The 22,246-nt window shown below is 49.8% G+C and overlaps 1 protein-coding gene and 1 non-coding gene across 11 annotated transcripts; both read right to left on the bottom strand.

The window, feature by feature from the left end:
- Positions 1-136: 136 nt before the first annotated feature.
- Positions 137-208, bottom strand: TRNAE-CUC (transfer RNA glutamic acid (anticodon CUC)). Its single transcript has one exon. It is a non-coding gene; the product is annotated as a tRNA-Glu (tRNA).
- Positions 209-2,317: 2,109 nt separating this feature from the next.
- Positions 2,318-18,328, bottom strand: TPD52L2 (TPD52 like 2). 10 transcript variants are annotated; one of them, XM_014270013.3, is made up of 11 exons: positions 18,168-18,328; positions 17,603-17,742; positions 16,359-16,507; positions 15,452-15,511; positions 13,911-13,970; positions 9,845-9,946; positions 5,947-5,973; positions 5,540-5,581; positions 4,269-4,317; positions 4,139-4,187; positions 2,318-4,055 (listed from the first exon to the last, which is right to left on the bottom strand). In XM_014270013.3, the coding sequence occupies exons 1-10, from the start codon at positions 18,184-18,186 to the stop codon at positions 4,152-4,154; spliced, it is 684 nt and encodes a 227-aa protein (XP_014125488.1). In that variant the 5' UTR covers positions 18,187-18,328; the 3' UTR covers positions 2,318-4,055; positions 4,139-4,151. The 10 variants fall into 10 exon arrangements, with proteins under 10 accessions (XP_014125488.1, XP_014125487.1, XP_005491254.1 ...); XM_014270012.3 differs by lacking the exon at positions 4,139-4,187; XM_005491197.4 differs by lacking the exon at positions 4,139-4,187 and having other exon boundaries at positions 17,603-17,715.
- Positions 18,329-22,246: the final 3,918 nt, after the last annotated feature.

Raw genomic sequence — 22,246 nt, 5'->3', positions numbered from 1 at the left:
CGCAGCGCCCCCGCCGTGCGCGCGCGCGGGGGCACGCGGCCGCAGCGCCGGGAGCGCGCGCGGGGATCCCGATGGGAACGGAGGGGGCGGGGACGGGAGGGGGAAAAGCGGGAGGAGAACGCGGCAAAAATGGAACTTCCCTGACCGGGAATCGAACCCGGGCCGCGGCGGTGAGAGCGCCGAATCCTAACCACTAGACCACCAGGGAGCGATACTAGTGTGAGTTTCTCATGATCTTTCACCTACTGCCTCCTTGGCCGGGTAGGGACAGTGACACGATGGGACCGGGGACTGCGGTACAGGGGGCGGGGGCTGCATCCATCACGGCAGCCGCTGACTGTGGCACAGGGATCGGGATCTGCAGTGGGGCTGGCGGCTGCGGCACAGGGATCAGCGAGGCCAGGGCTGCAGCTCCCCACAGGAGCCGGTGACCGTGGCACAGGGGAGCGCTGGGTCGGGGGCTGTGACACGGGGATCTGCGGGGCTGGGGACAGAGGCACGGGGCTGCAGGACAGTGGAGGAGCCGGAGGTCCGGAATGCAGCAGCGCACGGAACACGGCCAGGACATCACCCGTGTGCTGCAGGCTGAGGGTTCAGGGCGCTGTCACTCAGCCCGTGCCCGCACAGCGACCCGCAGCGTGCCTGGACAGCACCTTCCGAGCATCCCATCCCATCCTGCCACCCCACCCAGCCCCACAGCGCCCTCAGGAGCTCAGTGCAGAGCCGGTTCCCTTTAAGGAAAACGAGTCCTTACAATCAGGACAAACGAAGTATTTAAGCTCATGAGCCTGTTTTTCCCAGTCGGTCAAGTTTCCTGGCTGTTTCCCGGGAAACACGGCTATTTCCCGGTGTTAGGTAAAAACACAATTTCCACCCATCCAGTGCGTCCTGGAGCAGGTGTGGCTGGGGTGGTGACCTCAGGAACACTGGTTCCAGTTATCCCTCCCATCACTCCTGCTGCTGTGTGGCTTCTCCGTGAGGCTCTAATGGCCTTTCCCGTCTGCTGCCTCTGACTCACGTTTTAAAGAAATGAATGATGATGGATCCTATTTGCCAACAGAGTCATCACCATGAATCACACACCCACACCATCTCCTTGCTTCAGCTCCATGCCCAGCCCAGCTTCTGCAGCTTTCCCTGTCCAAAACACCAGCCACTTGTGAGGCTCCCCAGCACTGACCTTGGATCTTGCACAGAGTCTGCACCCAAGAGGAGATGCTGAGCCCACCCAGCACCCACGGGGGTGCAGCAAGTGAGCCCAGGCTGGCAGCTTGGCTCTGGACACTGCCCGCTCAGCCAGGATGAGCACAGGCTGCTGGAGTGGTTGTGCAACCCCTCTCAGACCATAAATCTCAAATTCCTTAAGAAACACTTGCTGTGGTTTTGGCTGAGGGTTCAGACATGGTGCCAGGAGGGAAAAGTGGCTCCCTCCTGCTTTTTGCAGTTACTTACCTTTTGATTCTGCTGTTTATCTGCTTTGTGGGATGGAGCCATCTGCCCTCACCTCAGCCTGGGTGCTCCCAGCAGCATCTCTCCTCCAGGTCTCACACCAACCTGTCTGTCCTCAGCCCCACTTGGAGAGATGTAGTTTTACCTAATGAAGTCATGTAGGAAAAACATCCCCAACCTTCAAAACAAACACCCAAACCCCACAAATCCAAAACCAAACCCTCATCACCAAGGAGATGTCCCAAGCCTAGCTGGGCATCCTTCCTGTGCAAACAGCACACTGAGGATCTCTGCTGGCCTCTCCACAACCTATTTGCTCTGCACTTCCCTTTTAAACTTGGAGACAGCAGCTCCAGCCACGCATCCACAACTCCCCTGTGCTGTGCTGTTTGAGTGCCAGAGCTTCCATGGAGGTGACTGATTCCCTGAGGTACCACACTGTCAGGCCATGTCAGCACCCCAGCTGCAGCTTTTCCATATTAGAAATTTCTCCAGCCTCAACTCCCCCTGCCAAAGGTTACTGCTGGGACTGCAGCTCCATGCTCCCAGCTCAGGAAAAGGGCATGAGGAAGTCTGGAATTCACCTCCAGCACCGGCCATGGAGTTTGCAGCTCCCCAGCCCAGAGGAAACAGCTTGGGAACAGTGTCCAGCATCTTGGAAACATCAGATTATAAATATTATTTAGCACATTCCTTCATGAGAGAGCACCCAAAGAGCCAGCAGATAAGCCAGAGGGATATGATGGAATATTTCACTTGCTTCTTGCCTCAGGCTGCTGCAGCAGTTGGTATTTACCTCATGAGTTCATAACAACCACTCAAGAGAGGATTTCAGTGCTGTTAGAACAAGACAAAGACATTCACCCCATTTTCTCCCAAAGGAATTCTTTATTGACACATTTCCTCAGTCTTTATCTTAAAGAGAAACAGTTCCATACCCAAACTCCTGCAGTCCCCATTTCACTGGCTCTGTTCCTCACAGTTCCAGTCAAGTGAGGAGTGCCCGTGAACGACACTCTACACTCCACCTATGGCCTAGTACATCTGCCCACTAACATCTCATCCCACATCCCCAGATCTGCAGAGGGAGAGGAGAAGGGGTGGGGGAAATGGAGATTTATCAAATCAGTGTCAAAACTTGCTTCTCTAAAGGGTCAGAGGAAGTTCAGTCCCTCCAGGGTGATTAACCATTAAAACTACCCAGATATGTACATAAGTTTAAAGACCTGAGTAAGTCCCACTTCGCCTCTAAGGCACAGAATTGCTCACTCTAGGTATTTCTACGTGGAGGCACCTTGCCTAGAATAAGATCAGGCCTCTAGGAGAAAACTTGGAATTTGTCAGCTCCTGAGCAATGAAGTTGGACATCAAAAGAGCAAAACATCCAGCCCCTGGAGGGACTGGGTGAGCTCCATGACTCTCTGCCAGTTTTGTAAACTAAAATTAGAGCTGGGGCTTTCAACTGAGAAACCCATCCAGTCACAGCCAGATGTACCAGCTGGAGGAGCCCTCAGAGAGCAGAGCAGAGTCCCTCCAATGGTATCCATATTCCAGCCTTCAGAAATACCTCCTCCAAGAATGAAGGGATAAGCTGAGAAGGGAGAAGCAAGTTTCATACACTCGGGAAACAGAGTGCACCACTGAATTTAACACAAGAGCTGGCTTTATAAACATGCTGCTATGACTGCATGATGCAAAACTCCAGTGCTCAACAACCAGCTTTAGAACCCTTGCAGTTTCCTCTACAGAAAATAAATCATAAACAAGTAAAGCATAAGTGATGTAAGGCTTGCAGTTCAGCTTCAGAGTCCAAGGGAGCTTTGCCCTAATATGCGAAAGCTTTTTTTTGTTTGTTTGTTTTTACGCTTTATTTCTTTAAAGTTCATTGCATTTAAAAATAAAGATTCTTAGTTTTGTTAAAGCTAGAGCATTAGTGTAACAACGAGGCAGCTGCTAAGTGAAGTTTACCTTTTAGGAGCCCAGAAAAAACACCAACTGTTTACCCCATCTACCCAACAGCTCCAATGAGAGCCAGAGAAAACAGTAACAGGAGAAGCCTAGGAGCTCCCAGAGTAGCCCACACAGAGAACAGAGCCAGAAGCTGAAGCTAAGGTGCCCATGCACTTGGCTTCTCCAGTTACTGCCCTCCTCTGCTGCTCAGGGCCATGTATCTGCTCCAAGCCATGTCAGACAAAGGAAAACTGTTTTCAACCACAGCAGTGGCATTTCTGAGCTACTTTAAGGAAACTCCAGCTTACACGCTCTCCCAAAAGGACAGCAGTGATACATTTAATCTACAAACTTTAGTGTAAAATATTATTTGTGTACAAAACTTTGCATTCTCTTTATTTGACTTGGATCCAGCAGCAGTGTCTATGAATGAAGGATGGATCTCTCCAGACTGGCTCTCAGCCCCTTCTTGGATTGGCATGTTGTTGTTGCTGTGGTGAAGGTTTGGGAGGGAGGGGGCTCTTCCAGTTGTGCACAGCTGTGCAAAGCCACATCCAGGCCTAGAAGGGAGCGTTGTCTTGTGGAGGCTTGTCCCCAGCTCCAGAGGGGGAGTGCAGGCCGTCAGTGCTGTTTTCCCTGCTGCCCACCACGCGGGACTGGAAGGAGAGAAGAGAGTGAGGACACCAAGAAAGCAGCACTGGGAATACCAAGTCAATTCCCCCTTGTCGAGGTCACCTACTGTAGCCAAGACTTCACATATCTGAGAGGCCATTTGCCCGAATACTAGTCTACAAGAAAAACATTGCAGAAATTAAAGTTTCTGCACAAGGCTTCACTCTCTGTGTTTACAAGACAAAGCAGACTGTTACCTTTATGGTCCCAACTCTATCTTCAAAGGACTTGAAGGTTGCAGAATTCCTTGAAGAAAGAAGAGGGGAGAAAAAAACAACAAATCAAGACAAGTTAGGTCTTAACCATATCAAATGGCTTGGTGTGACTGGGCTCTGTGGCCATTCCCCTGCAGTGACACCATCACCCAGAGCACTTCCAGCTCCTCACAGCCCTTGGCACAAATCTCTCAGGCACATTAGGCATGAACACCACATCCAAACTCTGAAGGAAAACATTTTTACCACATGCAGTCCACTCAATTGCTCAAGCTAAAATGTTGAGGGAAACAAGTCGTGGTTTACTGGGGAATCAAGGCCCATTTAAGTAGAGAAGAAAACAGCTCTTAGCTCTAAAAAACTTCCAACTAAAAACATTTTGATTTAAATAGTGGAAAGGGAAAATTGAGGAAGCTTAAAACAAAGGCTTCATTTTCCTGTATCATATCCCATGGAGAGGAAGGGGAAGGGCCATGTACCTGCACCTATCAGCAGTTTTATTTCTACAGGGGTGATCATTTGCATCAGGAAATGCTCACAAAAATCACAGCTTAATAAATTAATCAGAGCATTTCATATTTCTAGCAAAGAAAACCAGGTCAGCTGTTTGACAACCCAACAAGCTGCTTGGCTGGCAAAGGATTTCAGGGAGTGCTCTGCACTGAGCATCCAGACCAGGCAATTACTCATCGAGCTGCTCCCCCGGGCCAGGCTGCGGGAGCGCTGGGAGATGACTCGCCTCATCTCAGTTATTTTTGTTCCAAGGCATTGCTTTAGATTTGCAGCCATAGAACAACCTCTGCTGATCTGGAAAGAGGATGAACAGAGAGAGTTCTGTGGGCTTGTCCAGCCCTGGCAATCATTCCTCCTGCAAGGAGATCACCAGCTAAGGGAAGGCTGAGGAGAGGGTTCCTGTTAGGATTCACCTCAGTGTCAGCAATGGCTGTGCCATACATTGTGGCAGAACTGTAATCCTGCCCTTCAGGGACCTCTGAAAGCTGCAAGCTTCAACCAGACTTTGATACAGGTGCAACACTTCACTTAGTCCAAGAAAAGACAGGTGCTAATGACCTCAAGATATATTAAAAAACCCTTTAAATAATCAAACTGCAGGCCGTGCTTAATCCATGCTCAGAGAGGGGCCTGCTCGAGGAAGGAGCTGGTTGTGCCAGTCAGAACAAACCCCCCAGCAGTGATGGAGGCAGCTGCTCCCCCCAGCCCCACTCAGGAGACACAGGCAGGTGCTACATTACCTCATGGCTGGCATACTTATCGAGTGGCGGATGGAGTAGCCGCTGCTCGGAAGCGTTTGGGACAAGGAGGAAAAAGTTAACAACAATGTGACACCGTGCAAAAGCAGCCTAACCCCACACTCACTGTCCACACACAGGTTGCTGTGGGCAGCCCAAGGGGTAGGAGCCAGCCCTCTCTCCCCTTATTTAACAGCTGCAGCCCTGAGTTTAGTTCCCCAGACACAGGATAGCCAGTATTTAACTGCAACTGTGATACAAAAGTCAATGCCAGGGCATTGGTTTGTGGCAGATTTCTCAATCTGTGTCAGAAGTTTAGGCAAGGCTTAAATAACCAGCTTCCCCTTTAAGGTCTGCAAGGGCCTGGCACAGAAACAAATGCTCTTTTAGAGCCTTGAAGGGTATCTTACCTAAGGGAATGTGAGATGGAGTGAGCCCTGGGAGAGGCCACGGGCAGCAGAGAGAAAAAGGAAGGAATGGTCAGAAACTTGCACAGAGATAAACAACAAATGCAGGGACACGGTCACAGAATCATGGGATAGCAAAGTCAACTATCAAGGAGGAAGCCTCTCAAAATAAATCACAAGAGCAAACAAAAGAAATGCTTTTCATTAACTCCAGACAAGCTAAAATGTTTCTCAAAGAGCAATAACAGCACCTACATCAACTTAGAACCCAGCTGGGGAGGGGAAGGAGCAGACGTGCAACAGAAAACCAAAACATTTTACCTACCCCCATCTATTGCTTTCACATGTTTTTTTAAGCATTTTTTTCTAAACTGAAGGTATTACCAAGCACCAGCTATACTGGTAGAGATACCTCCTTCCCCATTTCCCCCTGTGATACCTCATACAAAGACAGCATTGCTCAGACTTCTGGTGAGGACTTGAGTAAGGGCAACCTGCAATGGATACCTGCACTTCATCTTGCCAAGCCTGCAAATCTCAAAGTTACAGTTCAGAGAACAAATGCACTGCAGGTTATTAAAAGAGAAGATTAAAGGTATCATGTTTACCCTGTAACTTGGTTGCCCATTTTCAGGATGGGACTTTGCAGTGCAGTAGCATCTCAGCAGTCTGAAACAACAGACTGAGGTTTCCTACTTCTATTAGGAAGATTACTAAGATGCTCTAAAGGAGCTTCTCCTGCCAGAGCCGTGTTTTATTCCACTTAAATATAATTCTTCTGCAGTAGGAAGCAGTCATGGCAAGCTGGATGTGAAGTACTTGGCAATGAGTACAAGGGCTTTTCCTGACAGCCAGAGTGAAGATGTTGGGCTCTGTGGTTTCATTTCCCCATATATCCCAGTCAGCTCTTTTTGGCAGGGCAGATGCCTTGAAATGCTGCCTTTGCATGTGAAATAAATTAACCTTCTAATTACTCTTGCTTAAAGGAGAACAACACAGACAACACATCCATGCACCATGCTGCTCCATACAGAATACCACAAGCACTGGTTCCTTGTTCAGTATCTTGGCCTGGCAGTAACCCTTATCTAGCAGTAACCCTTCTCCTCCTTCCATAAGGATTGAAAGTTTACATAAATTCCAGAATCTGCAGGCACTTTGGGTTCAGGCTAACGTTTCACAATGAATTTGCTCGTAGCATTATGTACAGCAGCAAACTTCACCAGACACCACCAAGTGCACAGGTGGACACAAACCCACAAAGCAACAAAAAGGAAACACTTCCAATTTTGCAGTTTACTGGCATCAGTAAAATGCAGGAACAGAATGTCTAAAAGCCAATTTACTTTTTAACTGTAGGTGGAGATAACAGAGACATCTGAACAGGCCAAGATTTGAAAAAATCCCACCCACTAAATACATTTCCTCTCCTCAGAGCAATCCAGTCGAGCATTAATGCAGTGAGCACACAGTTACAGCATTAACTTCCCAAGGTTACAATCCACACATCAAAATTATTTTGATCAGAATACAGCATGTCTAAAGATTTAACATATTACTTGTATTTAAAAACAATTTGGCCCAAGCATTTTTAATGGAATTAGGCCCACACCCTGGGTGTATTGGAGGCTCTGTCCCATCCATCAGGCCTTCCTTGTATTTATCAGCCAGTGAAGGCTGACTAAACAAGGAAATCCCCTCTGTTATCTCAACACTTCCAGTGCTGGAAAATAAACTCGCTTTACAAGTGAATTTGTAGTGTAAGAAGGAAAAAACCAGAGTACAGTAATGGAGGTCGGTGTAGGCTACGAGCCCTGTAAGAGAGATTCTCTGGGAACAGAGATCATCCCACTGGTTCAGAGCAGTGATCACAGCAATACAACAGACTTCACTCCTTGTCAGCTCTGATCACATCCCAGAACACCAGAGTTCACCTGGCAAGGGTGAAAAGTGGGACAGCTCCTGCAAAACCTTATGCTCAGAGTTAAACCTTCTTCGGTATCAGAAAAAGGAACACTTGGATGCAGCACAGGAGATAGAAGTCTGTTTATATATGCAGAGAAAAACTGAAAGTCTTAAAGAAAAAAATTATTACTGTGTTCCCCTGCAGGGCCACATATACAAATTCTGCTGAAATAACTTTGGCAGGGATTCCCAAATGATAAAAGCAGAGGCTGCCTATATTTCATAACACCTCACCCAAGGTATTAGCTATAAAAAGGAATGCAGATGTTGAAGCTGAGAAAAACCATTGCTGCCAAGGCCTGGCACGTGCCTGGGCCAGCTGTGACAGTGACTGTGCCAGGCCAGCTCTGCCATCAGGAAAGCACCCCAGCATCCCCTCCCTCCATCACCTGCTCCTGGCATGGCACAAGCACTTCAGCAGCTGCATGACCTGCATTCTCCCAGCTCAAAAACAACAGGCAGGACCAAGCCTGTCCCAACAGCTTCTGCCTGAGGCAACCCCAGTTCAGGAGTTCCCCCTGTGGTCCCAAAAAAAGCACAGTTCCCATTCCTTTGCTGCAATAGCCCAGTCAGACTGCAGAAACCAGGCCTCAAGTTCATTTATCAGTTTGGCATAATGTATTCCCACCACATCTTGTGCCAGTATCTGTAATCTCCTGTCATTACATGAAAGTCTCTTTTTCCATCAGACTAGGGAGTTTCCAGGAAAGAAAAGTTACAACTTGAATGCTGGAAAGGGTAGGAAGCCAGCTAGTCCTCTGCCAAATTGTGATGTGAGCTTCTGAAAACACCAAAAAACACCCTCCAGGAACACAGTAACTAACTCACTGAGGACAGAACCAGAATAAATCAGGACTATGTGATCAGAGGCCAACACGTTCTTACCACTCAGATACTCCCGGCCACAGTGGAATAGGAAATTCCCTACAAAGAATGACAGCTACCCATTCAATCCAAGGTCTGAGACAGCAGGTTAAATACAAGCTCTAAAAATCCTTCCTTAGTAACCCAGACAGGCTCTCAGTAACCTAGAATTAGCTCTCAAATCCAAGAAAAACATGGTCAAGGGATTCTGCATGAAAAATGTGGATGTTACCATCAGTGGGGAAGAAATCTTTAGCTTAAAGTTCTGTATAAATCTTTAGTTTAAATCTTTAATCTTTAGCTTTAAGTTTGCCTGAGGAGCAGGTAAATCACCAATTCTAACCTTGGGCTTTGCACAGCTGAGAATCTCACAGGGCAAGAACCTCAGCCAGGAGAACTTGTCCCCCTTGCCAGTTTGGAGAGGTTTAAACTTGCAATTATTTCAGTGGTCATCTACTTAGGGAATGGAGATAACCCCAACCACAGAAAAATATGTTAATGTTGTCATAATCTTCTGAATCAATTGATATTTTCCAACCAACATTAAATAACTGTGCCTGGAAGACATGCTGCCCTTCTCCATGGAATGTCAACACCCAGGGCTTGAAACCACATGGAATGCAGCAAACAGACTTTTCCCTTTTTGTTTTTAATCATAACAGAGCACAGGAGGGATGACCCCTCTCTAATCCAAAGCAGCTACGCTGAGAAAACATACCCCCATAATCTAAAAGGGAAATTTTAATTCTGATTTCTTACATATGATATAAAAGCTGCAGTGAATCCACATGATGGTAAAAGGGGAAAAGCTGCTGAAAAAGTTTGGTCAGCTCTCCCAAACCCTACCAAACTTAAATGCCTTAGAACAGGCTTATCCCCTCAGTAAGTCTTCAAAAAGAGTTCAATCTGTCCTGAGCTACAATGCACAGGGCCACTCAGAAGGTGGCAGTCCATCAACAGCAACGTGCTGCCAACTAAGCAGAAAAATGGAAGAAAGCCTAGTTATTGTCTGAATTCCCATTCCTGTTTGAAATCAAGATCAAAGCCCTGGAGTGCAAAGCAGAAATCTTACCTCATGTCACCAAGCTTCCTGCTGATAACAGAACCTACATTGGAAAGGGCTGCTGAAGTCTTCTGTCCTGCCTGGGAAAGGGTTTCCTGGGTCTTCTTATAACTACATGGAAAAAAGAATCACAAATTGAACTAACAAGTTGGATCCAAAAGTGTCCCCCCATATTGTAAAAGGACCCCATATTAAAGGAAAGAAGCTGGGTTAGTGAGCTGCACTGACTCCACTGAAAGAGCCACTTCCATACGTTCAAATACTTGAAGTTTTACAAAAGCAGCAAGTGTAGAATTAACCTTTCATTAACCTTTCCTCACCTTTTACTTTTGACCACATATTCTTAAATCTAACAAATATTTGCTAAAAACCAAAGCAAAACCAATTTTCCACATGGAAGCTCTAACACCTCAGCACTGCAGCCTAATTGCTCTGCAACCATCTTTTCATGTTCTGGATAAAATAAATCTAGGAACCTATTCCAAACTATCCTTTCAGCCTTGAGGGAGCCATAGCACTTGATGTGGAGTTATGTTTTGGAGGACAGAGGCAAGAAGCAAGACCATAATCATCATATAGAAAAGAAATGCAGGAATCAGCATTAGCTCTACAGCAGCAGTTTAGAAATAAATTAGTAGAGAAGTTTCCTATCAGTTACCATTAACCACAATAGGTAAAAAGTCTGACAGCTTTTATTTTTCATCTGATTATTTGAGTTTATACCTGAGCTGGAGACACTTGAGAACCTTTGTTTCCTGCAGATGAGACTAATCTCAGGAACAAAGATTCTCTGTGTCACTTTCATTAATTCATTCTCTCTAAACTATTCTACAGTTGATGATTAACATCTAGATTTATGTCATTCTTCAGACTACAAAGAAAAGACTCAGGCTGGAAAACAACATTTTAAACTTTTCTTATTCCAAATATTTCAGTTTGAGATTATTTTTTTGCCTGGTGAGAACATTTAGGAGAAGGGCTTTATAAACAGCCTAATGTTCTCTCATGCCTGAGCTGCCCTGGCTACAAACACCATGGTGACAGATGACTTACTCACATCTCCTTCTCTCCAGGCAGAAGTGCATGGACAGCACCACAGCACCAGAACTGGATTTGAGCAATTCCAATTACAACATGTGGGGTTTTGTTATTTTTTTTAATACCACAGCCAAGTATTTCTGAATCACGAATACACATGAGACTTAGGCAGAACAGGGCAAAACTGCATCAACTTTTCCTTCCTTCTTCCTGCTTCTCAGAGAGAATTCCTGTAACTCCTATAATTCCTGTAATTCCCTTTTTCAGACCAATTCTTCTTGAAGTCAAGAGCTCCAGAAGAACCTGAGCATAGCCCAACAGCAAGGCCTCAACACTGCCTCTGCACAGCACAATTTTCTGCACCTCAGCACAATTCAGGAGTGAACTGATCAGCACCAAGGCTGCTTGATCTCACACAAGGATTGCCTTCCTATGGCAACCAGTGTGTTTGAGGAGGATCTCAAGCCCTGCCCTCAGCAGCCAGGCTCCTCCCTGGCTGAGCCCTGTCATGGGGTTTGATTTACAGCTGCCTAACAAGTATTGAAGACCTCGTGCTCACCAAAGTATGCAGTGCTGACTCTAGTTCTGCTTGGCACTCAGAGCTCAGCACTGAGGAATGGTTTACAGCCTTAAAAGACACCATCATGCCATTCACACTGCAAAATTCCAGGTACAATTCCAGGTACCATTCCAGCTTCAGCAGGCCAGACAGTTTTTTAATCATGTTTTCCACACCTGACAGCAGAATTTTTAATATAACCAAAGAACAAGCACTTGGGTGCTGCTGCTTCTGCCTCAGTGTGCTCCTTCCAGCACAACTGCTTGTGCTGGCACAACAATCTAGATCAAGGCAACAATCTGGATGAAATATAAACTTGGAAGCACAAAAAAGCAGCAGCTGGATCAGGTGGCCAGCCTAGTCCTGCACCCACAGCTCCCACACACACGTACACACCTCAGTGCTGCCAGGCAGAGCCAGGGAAGCACAGGAGATGAGCAGCTCTGTAACCCAGAACTGCCACCACACACATGCACAGCTGCAGCTGTGACAGCAAGGGATCAGCTTATACAAGGCTTTAATGCAACTTAACTACACCCAGCCCTGACCTAGAAGCTGCAACTCTTCTCCTGCAAGTGCCACAGCCTGGTTTTCCATGGGTGTAAATTCACAAGCACTCTCTTCTCTTAGCCCCAGCACAAAGCACAAAGGAATAATCCAAATCTGGGAGTAATAAATACAAGCTCTGGCTAATACCCCACTTTACTCACAGGCAATTGGCTGCAGCAGAAGCTGCAGAGATGATCTCTGCCCTGTGCTGTTCATCCTATGGTATTCAAACATTTCACTGCACCCCTCCCCTATAAACCCTGACAGGAAGGAGTGAAATCTGCACCCTTAAATCCTCCTTTATCCATTAACACCAGCTTCCTCTCGCTTGCTTCCACCCAGCAATCACCATTTGAGCTGTCTGGCTAAAGACACAAACTATGTAAGTCACCTCACATTCTGCTTACAGTGAAACTGGCTCTAGGAACAGACTGGGGTGGGTTTTTCCCTGTTTATGTACTGCTTGCAGAGGGAAAGTCTGTGGCCAGGAATGGCAAACACCAGGAAATTCCACAGCAAGCAAAAGCACCATAAGGTCAGGAGTCAGGTCCATTCCCAGCTCACTCAAGAGCCTTGTTAGTTACAGAGCAGAGCAACATTGAAACAGGAAAGATGAATTATTTGCATAAAAAACCCCAAAACATGAATGAAACCTCACCCTTGGACTTCTTGAACTTGACTTTTTGCACTCACTAAACTTTGAAGAAGTAGAAACTCAGATTGATTTCTGAAATGTTGCTGTTTCAATCCCCCTCATGTCCCTGTTTCAGTCTCTGCCTTGCCAGCACAATTGTCACTGTGTCCAGTGCCAAAGCAAGCAGGAAAGCAAAGGTGCCACAGCTCTTCAGCTCCCAAGTGCTCCACAAAAGCACATTTCCTCCACATTTCTGTGCTTATGAAGTACAAGGAAACAGATCTAACCAGAAGCTTTCTGCTCTTGCAGGCACACCCAGGGAGGGACTCTGAACTCTGCTGGAGTCAGCCACTGACAGCGAGCACAAAAACCAAGGTCACTCTGCTTGGCAAGTGAAATGGTGACAGTTTACATCCTCTTAATCTAGAAAACACAGTTGAAAGTAGACCTGCATACTTCAAAGTTCTTTTTGCTACTCCTACACTTTATCTCTGCTCCTCTTTCACCCGTGTTAGGAAGAAAACCCTGCATGCACACATGCTGCTGATAACCAGGCAGCTCCAAGGACTGCACTTTATACCCACCCCAGGGAACAGGAAAAGCTGGCTCACATCTAAGACCTACCTCCCCAGTTAAATCAGCTCAGAAAATAATGACAAAGCCTACCTGCACCTACTCCAGCACTGCAAGGGATCGCCCTACATGCTGTGGGAAATGCACAGTGAGAAGGACAAAGGCCAACTTCCACAATATCCCTCCATAATTTAGTCCAGATGAGAATTTAATTTCAGACATCTAGTAAGGGCACATCTAAGAGAGATTTGCATTCAACAACTGGAGTAGAACAGTTGTGAGGTTTAAGCTGGTTGAGTCTATTTGTGGCCCCAACATGACAGGAAGCTGCCCTGGACACTACAGCTCTATTCTCATCAGGTACCACAGCAGAAAGCAAAGCTCCTGCTCCCTGCAGAGCATGTGGGGGTAACAAGAAAGGCAGCCTGGCTATTCCACAGCTTCTCAGCTGAGGGTGTAACATGTGGCAGCTAGCCAGGGGTTCCAGCCAGTTCCTGAGCCCAGGCAGGCATTTATAGAGTATCCCTTGGATACTGACCTGAGGAAAAGCTCCCTCTCCCAGCAGAGGCATTTATTGGGTTAAAAAAGTTAAAAGCTAGGAAAGATAAATGTCCAGGTAGATCTGGTGAAAGCAGAGGACTGGGAGCAGAGGCACAGCACAGTTAGTGGCAGCAGACTGGCAGAGGAAAGCATTTGTTAAGGCTGAAGGTTAAGACACTCACGCTTCTGATTGAGTTAATTTTTCATTCCAGTCCTCCAGTGTGCTGCTGGCTGAAAGATATCTACAAACACAACTGAGGTTAGAGACAGCTCCAAGATTCACTACAGATGCTTCTTCTGATACTTTCCACATTATTAGTGACTCTTTTCACTTACAGTATCAGAGGCTTTATTGCTCTGACAACAGCTTCAGCCTCTCTGGTACAGCCAGAGGGAAATGAACTGTTTGAGAGGCAGGGAGACACCTAAGCCCCAGTTTCTTTTGTTTAAGCATGTTCAAACACTGAGCACAAAGAAACAAAGCCTGCAGTTTAAAAGGTGTAAGGAAATGAAAAGCTTTGCATCTTCTGCTCCCTTCCTACACGTTCTGTTGCTGGTCTGTATTAAAAGCACAGAGCAGTGAACTGATCCTAAAGCCAAAAAATCAAATTGCCACACCCAAAGTTGTATTTTACCAATACAGCAGGAACAAAACAATTAAACTTTTGTTTTTCCAATATTTAAAAATCATGTTTCTCTATACAAAAACAGTACTTTAAGGGCTGTGACAACAAACTCTGGAGGTACAGAACACACACACACTACAGGAGATGGCTGCTCCCACCTCAGACAGAACACAGAGCACTCAAAGGAGGGGACTTATCACCCAGAATTCACTTGCCCCAGTTAGATCAGTGCCACCTTGCCTAATGATGTGATGCTACCAATTCATGTTTTCCTCTTAGCTAAATCATCTCCTTCAACACAAGACAAAGGGAAAGAAACTTCAGCACAGAAAGCACTCAAGGGCTCCTTAAGTTCAGCTATGCAGCAGGAATCAATGATTCATGTCTAATATCAGTGGAGCTCTAATATAATTAAAGAATTTATTCCAGAAGCCAAAGTAGCCAGATGCTCTTTGTCTGCATTTGTCACCTGCTTGGATACACAGCCAAGATTAAAATTCATGGATTTCTAGTGCTGACACTGGCAAAGGGTCACACACCAATGCAGCAGATTGAAAAGCCCATGAACACACTGGCAGTTGCACAGCCCCAAATTCCAGCTATGGGGAAGCCCCTCCAGCCACGTCTCTCCCACGTGGCCATACAGAAAGGCAGCAGTCAAACTGATTCCTACCACATTCATCATGAGAAGAAAAACAGTTTCACAGAAAAGGTAGAGGTTCACTAATAAGACACCTGAAACAACAGACTAACCTATTAATTACCAGCAGAAGGGAAATTGTGGCTACATTTTTGTCCCCTTCTGTCCCCTTCTATTTTTTGTTTTTTTATTCAAAATGTGGTCTGGTAACTGATGGGAATTTTTCTCTTGCAATTGCAAGACCATGACAGAGATGATGACAGTAACATTTACTCATCTCCTCTGCAACTGAGGGATGTTTCTAGCTGGAAGCCAGGCATGCTGGAAATAACAGTCCTGCTTCACCCTGCCTCCAGCTCCCAAGCAAGCCCTGATGCCTGGGAGAACAAGGAGCAGCACAAATGAGGGAAGGCAGCAAGGAACAAGGAGGTGATGCTGAGGAGCCCGAGGCACTCACAAGTCAGACTGTGTCACTTTGTCATTCCACTCTCCAAGTTTCTCAGATGTTTTCACATAACTAGAAACAGAAAGTGTTAATGAATATAACTGTAATATTCATTTTTTAGAAGACAATGACACAGATTCCAGTGACAAAGGAAAAACAGAAATAGGGCAGGGACAGAGGAGGGAGGATGAGGAAAAAGGGAAAAGAATAAACAGCAAGATGAACAGCTCAACAATCTGCTCTGCAGTATCACTGTCATTAACTCCAAACCCCCGTTAAGTTACAAGAGACTTTTTAGCCTGAATGATGTCCATGGGCACCCAGAGTCCCTGACACCCAGTGCAGGGACAAACTCACCTCAGGGACCCTCCTTTTGGCACTGTCAGGCACAGCAGGGACCATACCCTTAATGCCTGCTCAGGAACAGTCTCACTCCACATATTTAGGACAAGATGACTCTGGTAAAGCACACCGATATCACAGATTTTTTTTCCTAGGAAGTGCAGGCTTTTAATTCAGGCTATACGACCCAGGGAATGCTTCTGAACTGGCACAAGCTGTGAAACTGCTTGGACTTCTCTTTGAGCCTGAGTTCAGAACAAGGCAGCAGCTGCCTGTGCCTCAAAGAATGGGCAGAAATGGGCAAACTGAACCAGTAAATGTGATCCAGATTTTTAACACCAAGTGTGATCCAGGTTTTTAACACCATGACAAAGAGCAGCCAGCAACAATTTATCCCAATCATGGATAAGGAAATCCAGCTTATGCAGAAACAAAAAGGATTTTTTAAGGTGTCTTTTACTCCATAAGCCCATCCGAAGAGAAACCTCCAGGCACTGAACAGAGCTCTGGAATACCCAGCTGGGAATGGTCCCACAGAGCCCTGGTTAAACCCAGGTGTGTCACAAGAAACACTCACGCGTTGGAGACTTGCACATCGTGCCAGCTTTTGGACAGGTTCTGCTTCAGCCCATCCAAGGGAGTCAGACCCAGCTTCCTCTTCAGCTCCCCACAGTGCCTCTCTTTGGCAGCCAGAACTTGTCTGAGAGTACCAATTTCTTCTTCAACCTTAGAGAAAGGCAGAGGTTTGTCTCAAATCACAGTTTAGCTAAAAACTGTAAATTAAAACAGATTTTTACCTCCCTCAAAACTAGCAACATTTCATTAACATTAATTTTAAAAACTGGTAAGAACATCAGATGAATTATTCAACTCAACATGAACTGGATGGGAGGCCACTCAGACTTCACCTCCATACAAGTCACTGTGACTTAGTGACACTGAGATAAACAGAACTCACTCCTTGTATTGTAATTTCAACAGTAAACACCATTCAGCCGCCAAACCTTATTAACTAAGATTTTATCTTATGTTTCTTTTCCTCTGATGTCTTTAAAGCAGAGAGTTTTTTCTCAGAGATCTTTTTTACAACAATTTCAAAGCACTCTGGAGCTGTTTCCATGCAGAGTGGGTTCATTTCTACCTTAGTTGCAGCTCAGCAAGCCCTGCATGAGCACTCAGAGCAGCAAAGCCCTCCCCTGCCACAACCTGCAGGTCAAATAATTACCACAGGATTCTCACATGAAGGAAAGGACCATGGAGAAACAGCTGCAATTATCTTCAGCCACGTTTCAGACAGAAATGATAACCAAAGGTGCTCAAACTTTAGGATGCTACATTGTAAACCCTCAGCTCTTTGCAAGAGCACAGGCAGCAAAAATAGTTGCCTGTAAAGCGTAATAAATATTTAAAAGTAAAAGGTAGGAAGAAAAGCCCATTAAGTGCTCCAATGTTTCAGTTTCCTAAGGAAAAATGGTTTTATTTCACTTAGCATTTGTCTGTAGTGTTTTCTGGTTTCACATGGAACTAAAATCCTACACTGAGCTCCTGGCATCAAAAGCCACTTGTTTCCTTAGAGCTCTAAATTAGGCTGCTCTGGGAAAGAGCAAACAACACATCGCCGCGTTTGAAGTATCTGCCAGCTTTGTGCATTTCAACAATTACCTCCGAGACCCAAAGGTAACACTGCAAAATTAAAAACCAAAAAAAAAAAAAAAACAAACCCCAACAACAAAACACCCAGTCCTGTCCCCGTGGCTCCTGTTTGTTCCTTCCCAGCAGAACAGAAGCCAGGCACAGGCCGCCCAGGCGAGCCCCCCGTACCTTGGCGAGCTCGGCTCTCAGCTCCTCCTCCTCGGCCAGAGTCAATCCCTCGGGCGCAGCGCCCCGGGCCGCGTTATCCACGGGAACATCTGTCATGGCATCGGCCAGCAGACCTTTGTTGGGAGAGTTAAGGTTGATATCTGTCGCAGACAAGGAGCAGAGGGCACGGAATAAGCAAGCGGCGGGCGAGGCGCGTTATGCAAAGCAGGGCTGGGGGCGGCGGAGCTGCGGGAAGGGGACGGGAACGGGAACAGAAACCTCGGCCGGAGTTTCCTCCGCGAGCATCCATCGGAACCGGGGGCAGCAGCGCCGGGCATTCCGCGGCCTCACGGCCCCTGGGCCCGGCTCCGTGCGTGCGGACGGGGCGCGGCGAGGGAAGCGGAGCCACGGAGAGACCCCCGGGGCCGCTGCCCATGCCCGGGGCCGCTCCCCACCCACGGGGCCGCTCCCCGTCCCCGGGGCCTCTCCCCCATCACGGCAGCGGCAGCTCCCGCCCCGCCATCCCCGGGCTCCCCCCGTGCCCGGCACCCCCCGCCCCATTGCCGGAGCAGCCCCCGGGCCGTACCCTGGTTCGCGCTCTCCATGGCGGCGCCCCGGGCCCGTCCAGCCGCCGCCGCCGCCCCCGGTGACGCGCTCAGCGCGCGCCGCCCGCCCGTTCCGGGGAGGGTCGCGGGCACAGCGCGTCAGCGCCGCGTCGCCACGGTGACGGTGACACGCGTGTCACTGCCCCCCGCACCGGACACCGGCGTGACGTCATGCAGGGGGCAGCGCGGCCGGGCGGGGCCGGGCGGTGCCGTGAGCGCGGCCGGAGGGCAGGGGGCAGCACCGGCACGGGGCACCGGGACAGCGGGCACGGCCCGGCACACCGGGCGGCACCGGCACGGGGCACCAGGACACCGGGACAGCGGGCATGGCCTGACACACCGGGCAGCACTGGGACACCGGGCACGGCCTGACATACCGGCACGGGGCACTGGGACAGCCCGACACACCGGGCGGCACCAGCACGGGACTCCAGGGAATTTCCTGCCGTGCCCTGTACGATCCCCGAGCTCCGTTCCCCGCCCCAGCCTCGCACCGGGCTCGTTAATTAGCGCTGATCACTCAGCACGGTGACGAGCCGCCCCGCCTGTCCCCGCACCGCTCGTTCGGGGCTCTCGTTGGGTCCGGCCGTGGCTGCGGTGCCCGGAGCCTTCCCGGCACGCCCGGCCCGCCCCGGGTGCCCGGTCACAGGGACCCCCGCCCGCTCCCGGTGTGCAGCTGCAGGGATCAGGCTCCAAATGTGCCTCAAAAACGGGATCGCCGCGGTGCCGCCTGCAGTGACATCGGAGGGGAAGCAGCGGCAGGACGGGGAGGCCGGGCCCGTGCCTGCTGCGGGCAGAGCTCGGCTCTGGACAATCTGCTGTTCCCTTTGCAGGGGCTGGGCGTGGATGGCGGCACAGCCTGCACTCCCACCTGGGTCTGAGACCTGCGCCAGAGCACAGGGAAGCCCTGGGCTGCTCTGCTCCCAACTATTCTGCAATCCCTTCCTTGAAAATCCCACTGGGTTGGGTCCTCGTTTCGTTTTCAGAGCCCTTTTCCCCTGTCTCTTCGGGTTCCCCAGGATGAGGCGTGAAAAAGGAAGTGAATATAGAAGGGGAAATGGAATTTGTCAGAGCCTTTCCATCAGCACCTTGGCCGCCCGAGCAGAGGGTTAGCACCCACAAGAGCTCCTGGAAATGCCCTTCCTGGAGCACAGCACATGACACCCATCCGCCTGCTTGGCCTTGCAAGGACAGGGAGCACTTGAACAGCTTAACTTTTTATTGGGGGAATTTTTGAGGGGTTATTGTGAATTTTGGAGCCTTGGTGCACACCTCATTTCCAAGCTGAGCTCAGTGGAAACCCAGGGAGTGGCCGAATGCTGAGCCCATGAGAAAAATCTGGATTTTTCCAAGCTCACCGGAGCCTGAGTTCCTGAAAATTTGGCCCTGAGGTGGCAGCAGCAGGAGGGGCCGGGGGGGGCTGCGGCTCCAGGGACTGCTGTGGCCTCTGCCAGCTCTGCCAGGCACAGAGCCCTGCCAAGTCCAGCCTCCCTGAGCAGCCAGGGATCGGGCTGTGCCTCACGGGATTGCCCTCCAAAAATCCCCTGCTCCAGCAGCTGATTTCCCTCCACCTTCAGGCGCTGGCTTTTAATTAAATGCGTCCTGGTGCCAACTTAATCATCCCCCAATCCCAAGACCTTGAAAGGTGTTGGGAAGTGCAGAGCAATCCTAAATTTGGGGAGAGGAGAAAAATAAAATCCCTTTTGTATTTTCAGATCTGCTGGGGCTCTGCCAGAGCTGGGCAGTTATTTGGGGGACAAAATGTGGAGGCGTTTTTTCACCCTGGCAGCCGCAGCTCTGCACCCTCCACCTCTCCCCGGTTCCCTTTTTGCTGCCACCGGGATTTTTGCTCGGTTGGGGCTTTTTTTTTTGGCCGTTTGCTGGCGAATGCAGAAATGTCAGGCATGGGGCGAGTTCCCTTGGCTGACGCCCTTCCAGCCGTGTGGGGGCGGAGGGGACGGAGGGAGCCATTTGGGGGTGAGCAGCATCTCCCTGTGTCCATGTCTCTGGAAAGCACATGTCCCCGGGCACCACGCTGGTTTCCAGCCCTGAGCCACAAACCACCGTTCCCCAGCAAAGCAAGGGATTGCGTGAACGGCCCCGCACACGAGGAGCGGCACCCGTGGGCGTTCCCGGGATGGGGATGCTCCGGTGGGTGAGCACGGACATTGCTCAGCTCCAGCTCCCGGTGTCTGCGCCGGGCTCGGGCAGGCGCTGCTGCTCCGTGGCTTCGCTGGAAGCCGCCGCGTTCTGGGCTCCGTGCCCCCTTTTAAAGCAAGCCCTGACCTAGATTCCCTCCCTGCCCGTGCACAGCCGCCGGGCTCGGCTCTCCCGCCGCTCCTCCCCGCGGCTGGAAGGGGCCCAGCGGAGCCGGCTCCTGCTCCTTGTGCCAGTGGCACCCGCCTCGGCGGAGCAGGGAGCCTGTGCCGGCTGATACAGCCCCTATCGCCCGGCCCGGAGCCATCCCCAGGCGCCAGGTGCTGATGGAGCATCCCCCGAGCAGGAGGGCGGCCGGTGGGGCTGTCTCTGCTCGGCAGAGATATCAGTGTCCAGAGGCGGCGGTGATGGCCCATGGCCAGCCTTTGGCTCCTCTTGTCCTCCCCCCACGGCAGTGCCCCCGTTCCCACTGTGCCCCAGGCGTGTCCCACCCCTCGGGCTGACGCTGGGGACAGCATCAGCCCGAGGGGTGCAACGGGGAGGGAGCACAGCTGGATGGCCTCCTGCAGAGTGTGGGTGCAACAGGACCCTGTCTGTCAATCCCTGTGTCCATCTGCCCCTCCATTTGTCCATCCATCCATCCATCATCCATCCACCCATCCATCCATCCATCCCTTTATCCATCCTTCCTTCCTTCCTTCCTTCCTTCCTTCCTTCCTTCCTTCCTTCCTTCCTTCCTTCCTTCCATCCATCCATCCATCCATCCATCCATCCATCCCTACATCCCTACATCCCTCCATCCATCTCTCGCCATCAGTATCAGCCCCCACTCATGGTTATATCCCTGACCTTTCCTTGGGTCACCCACACACAGCCACACAGATTAAAATTTACCATTTACCTGGGCACTGGTGGCAAAACACACATTTAAGAGCAAAATCCAGCATTTAAAAATGGGGTGTGCACCAGCACCCTGCCCCTGGTTCACAAAGGCAGGATGGGGAGCTGGACACATGGGAGGATCCCCTGCAATCACCCTGGGAGCCACCCAAGCCCCCAAGAACCTTTAATGTTTCAGGTGAGACAGATCCTCTTTCCTGATGCCACAGGTGGGAGGGGGGTGTGGGGCAGTGTTGGGGTTCCTCTTTCCACACCCACCCCTGGCCCCTGCGTGCTGCAGGGCATCACCCACCCGGTGCTGCCTTCCGCTTTTCTCCAGACCCAAAATAGCCCCGGACACGGCAGGGGGATGCTGGGGGTGACACTTCCTCTTTCTGAGACACCACCGTGGCTGCTGGGGAAGGTACAGGGACTCTCAAGTGGGGATGAGCCGAGGGGACGTGGGTGCAGCTGCTGGGGTTGACATCAGGCATGTTGACATCCAGAGCATCATCTGGGTGCTCAGTTCCCTGCCTGGACCACCCCCACGTCCCTCCCTTTGCCACCTCCCTGCCAGTGTCAGGGGTTGGTGGGAGCACCTGGGCCATGTGGCTGCATCCCATGGGGCAGTCTGGGGTGGACTGGGGTCTCACCATCCCCTAGGGTTCACCATGGTCACCTCTCCACCCCAAGCAGAAAGCTGCACCCACGGGCTGCCCCAGGGGTTCCCATTCACGTCCTGCTCTTTCCCAGAAAATGTCAGTGACTCCCTGACTGGTGGCTGGGATTTCCCACTGTCAGCAGGAGTGCGCCTGTTCCCACCACAAACGCCCTCAGGAGCCATGGGGACAATCTCAGCTGGAGCAACTCAGACCCTTCTCCTCTGAGGCCACTTTTGATGATCACATCCCTCTGCTGGAAACGGGTCCCTTAATTTCTGCTTTGTTATCCTGGCTGGTTTGGCTGCTCTCAGCTCCCAAACAGCTCCTGGGGGCACCAGGGCACTCCGTGTCAGCCACCAGTG

The sequence above is a fragment of the Zonotrichia albicollis genome, chromosome 17 (assembly GCF_047830755.1).
Source record: "Zonotrichia albicollis isolate bZonAlb1 chromosome 17, bZonAlb1.hap1, whole genome shotgun sequence".
NCBI classification, from domain to species: domain Eukaryota; kingdom Metazoa; phylum Chordata; class Aves; order Passeriformes; family Passerellidae; genus Zonotrichia; species Zonotrichia albicollis.
Note: the sequence above shows the minus strand (reverse complement) of the source record. Positions and strands in the feature narration are given on the sequence as shown.

Coding starts and splice junctions, on each gene's coding strand:
- TPD52L2 (XM_014270012.3), bottom strand. Junction 16,508..17,602: donor TGAGAGCCGAGCTCGCCAAG/GTACGGGGGGCT, acceptor CCTTTCTCTAAG/GTTGAAGAAGAAATTGGTAC. Junction 9,947..13,910: donor AAATTAACTCAATCAGAAGC/GTGAGTGTCTTA, acceptor TTTTCCATGTAG/TTATAAGAAGACCCAGGAAA.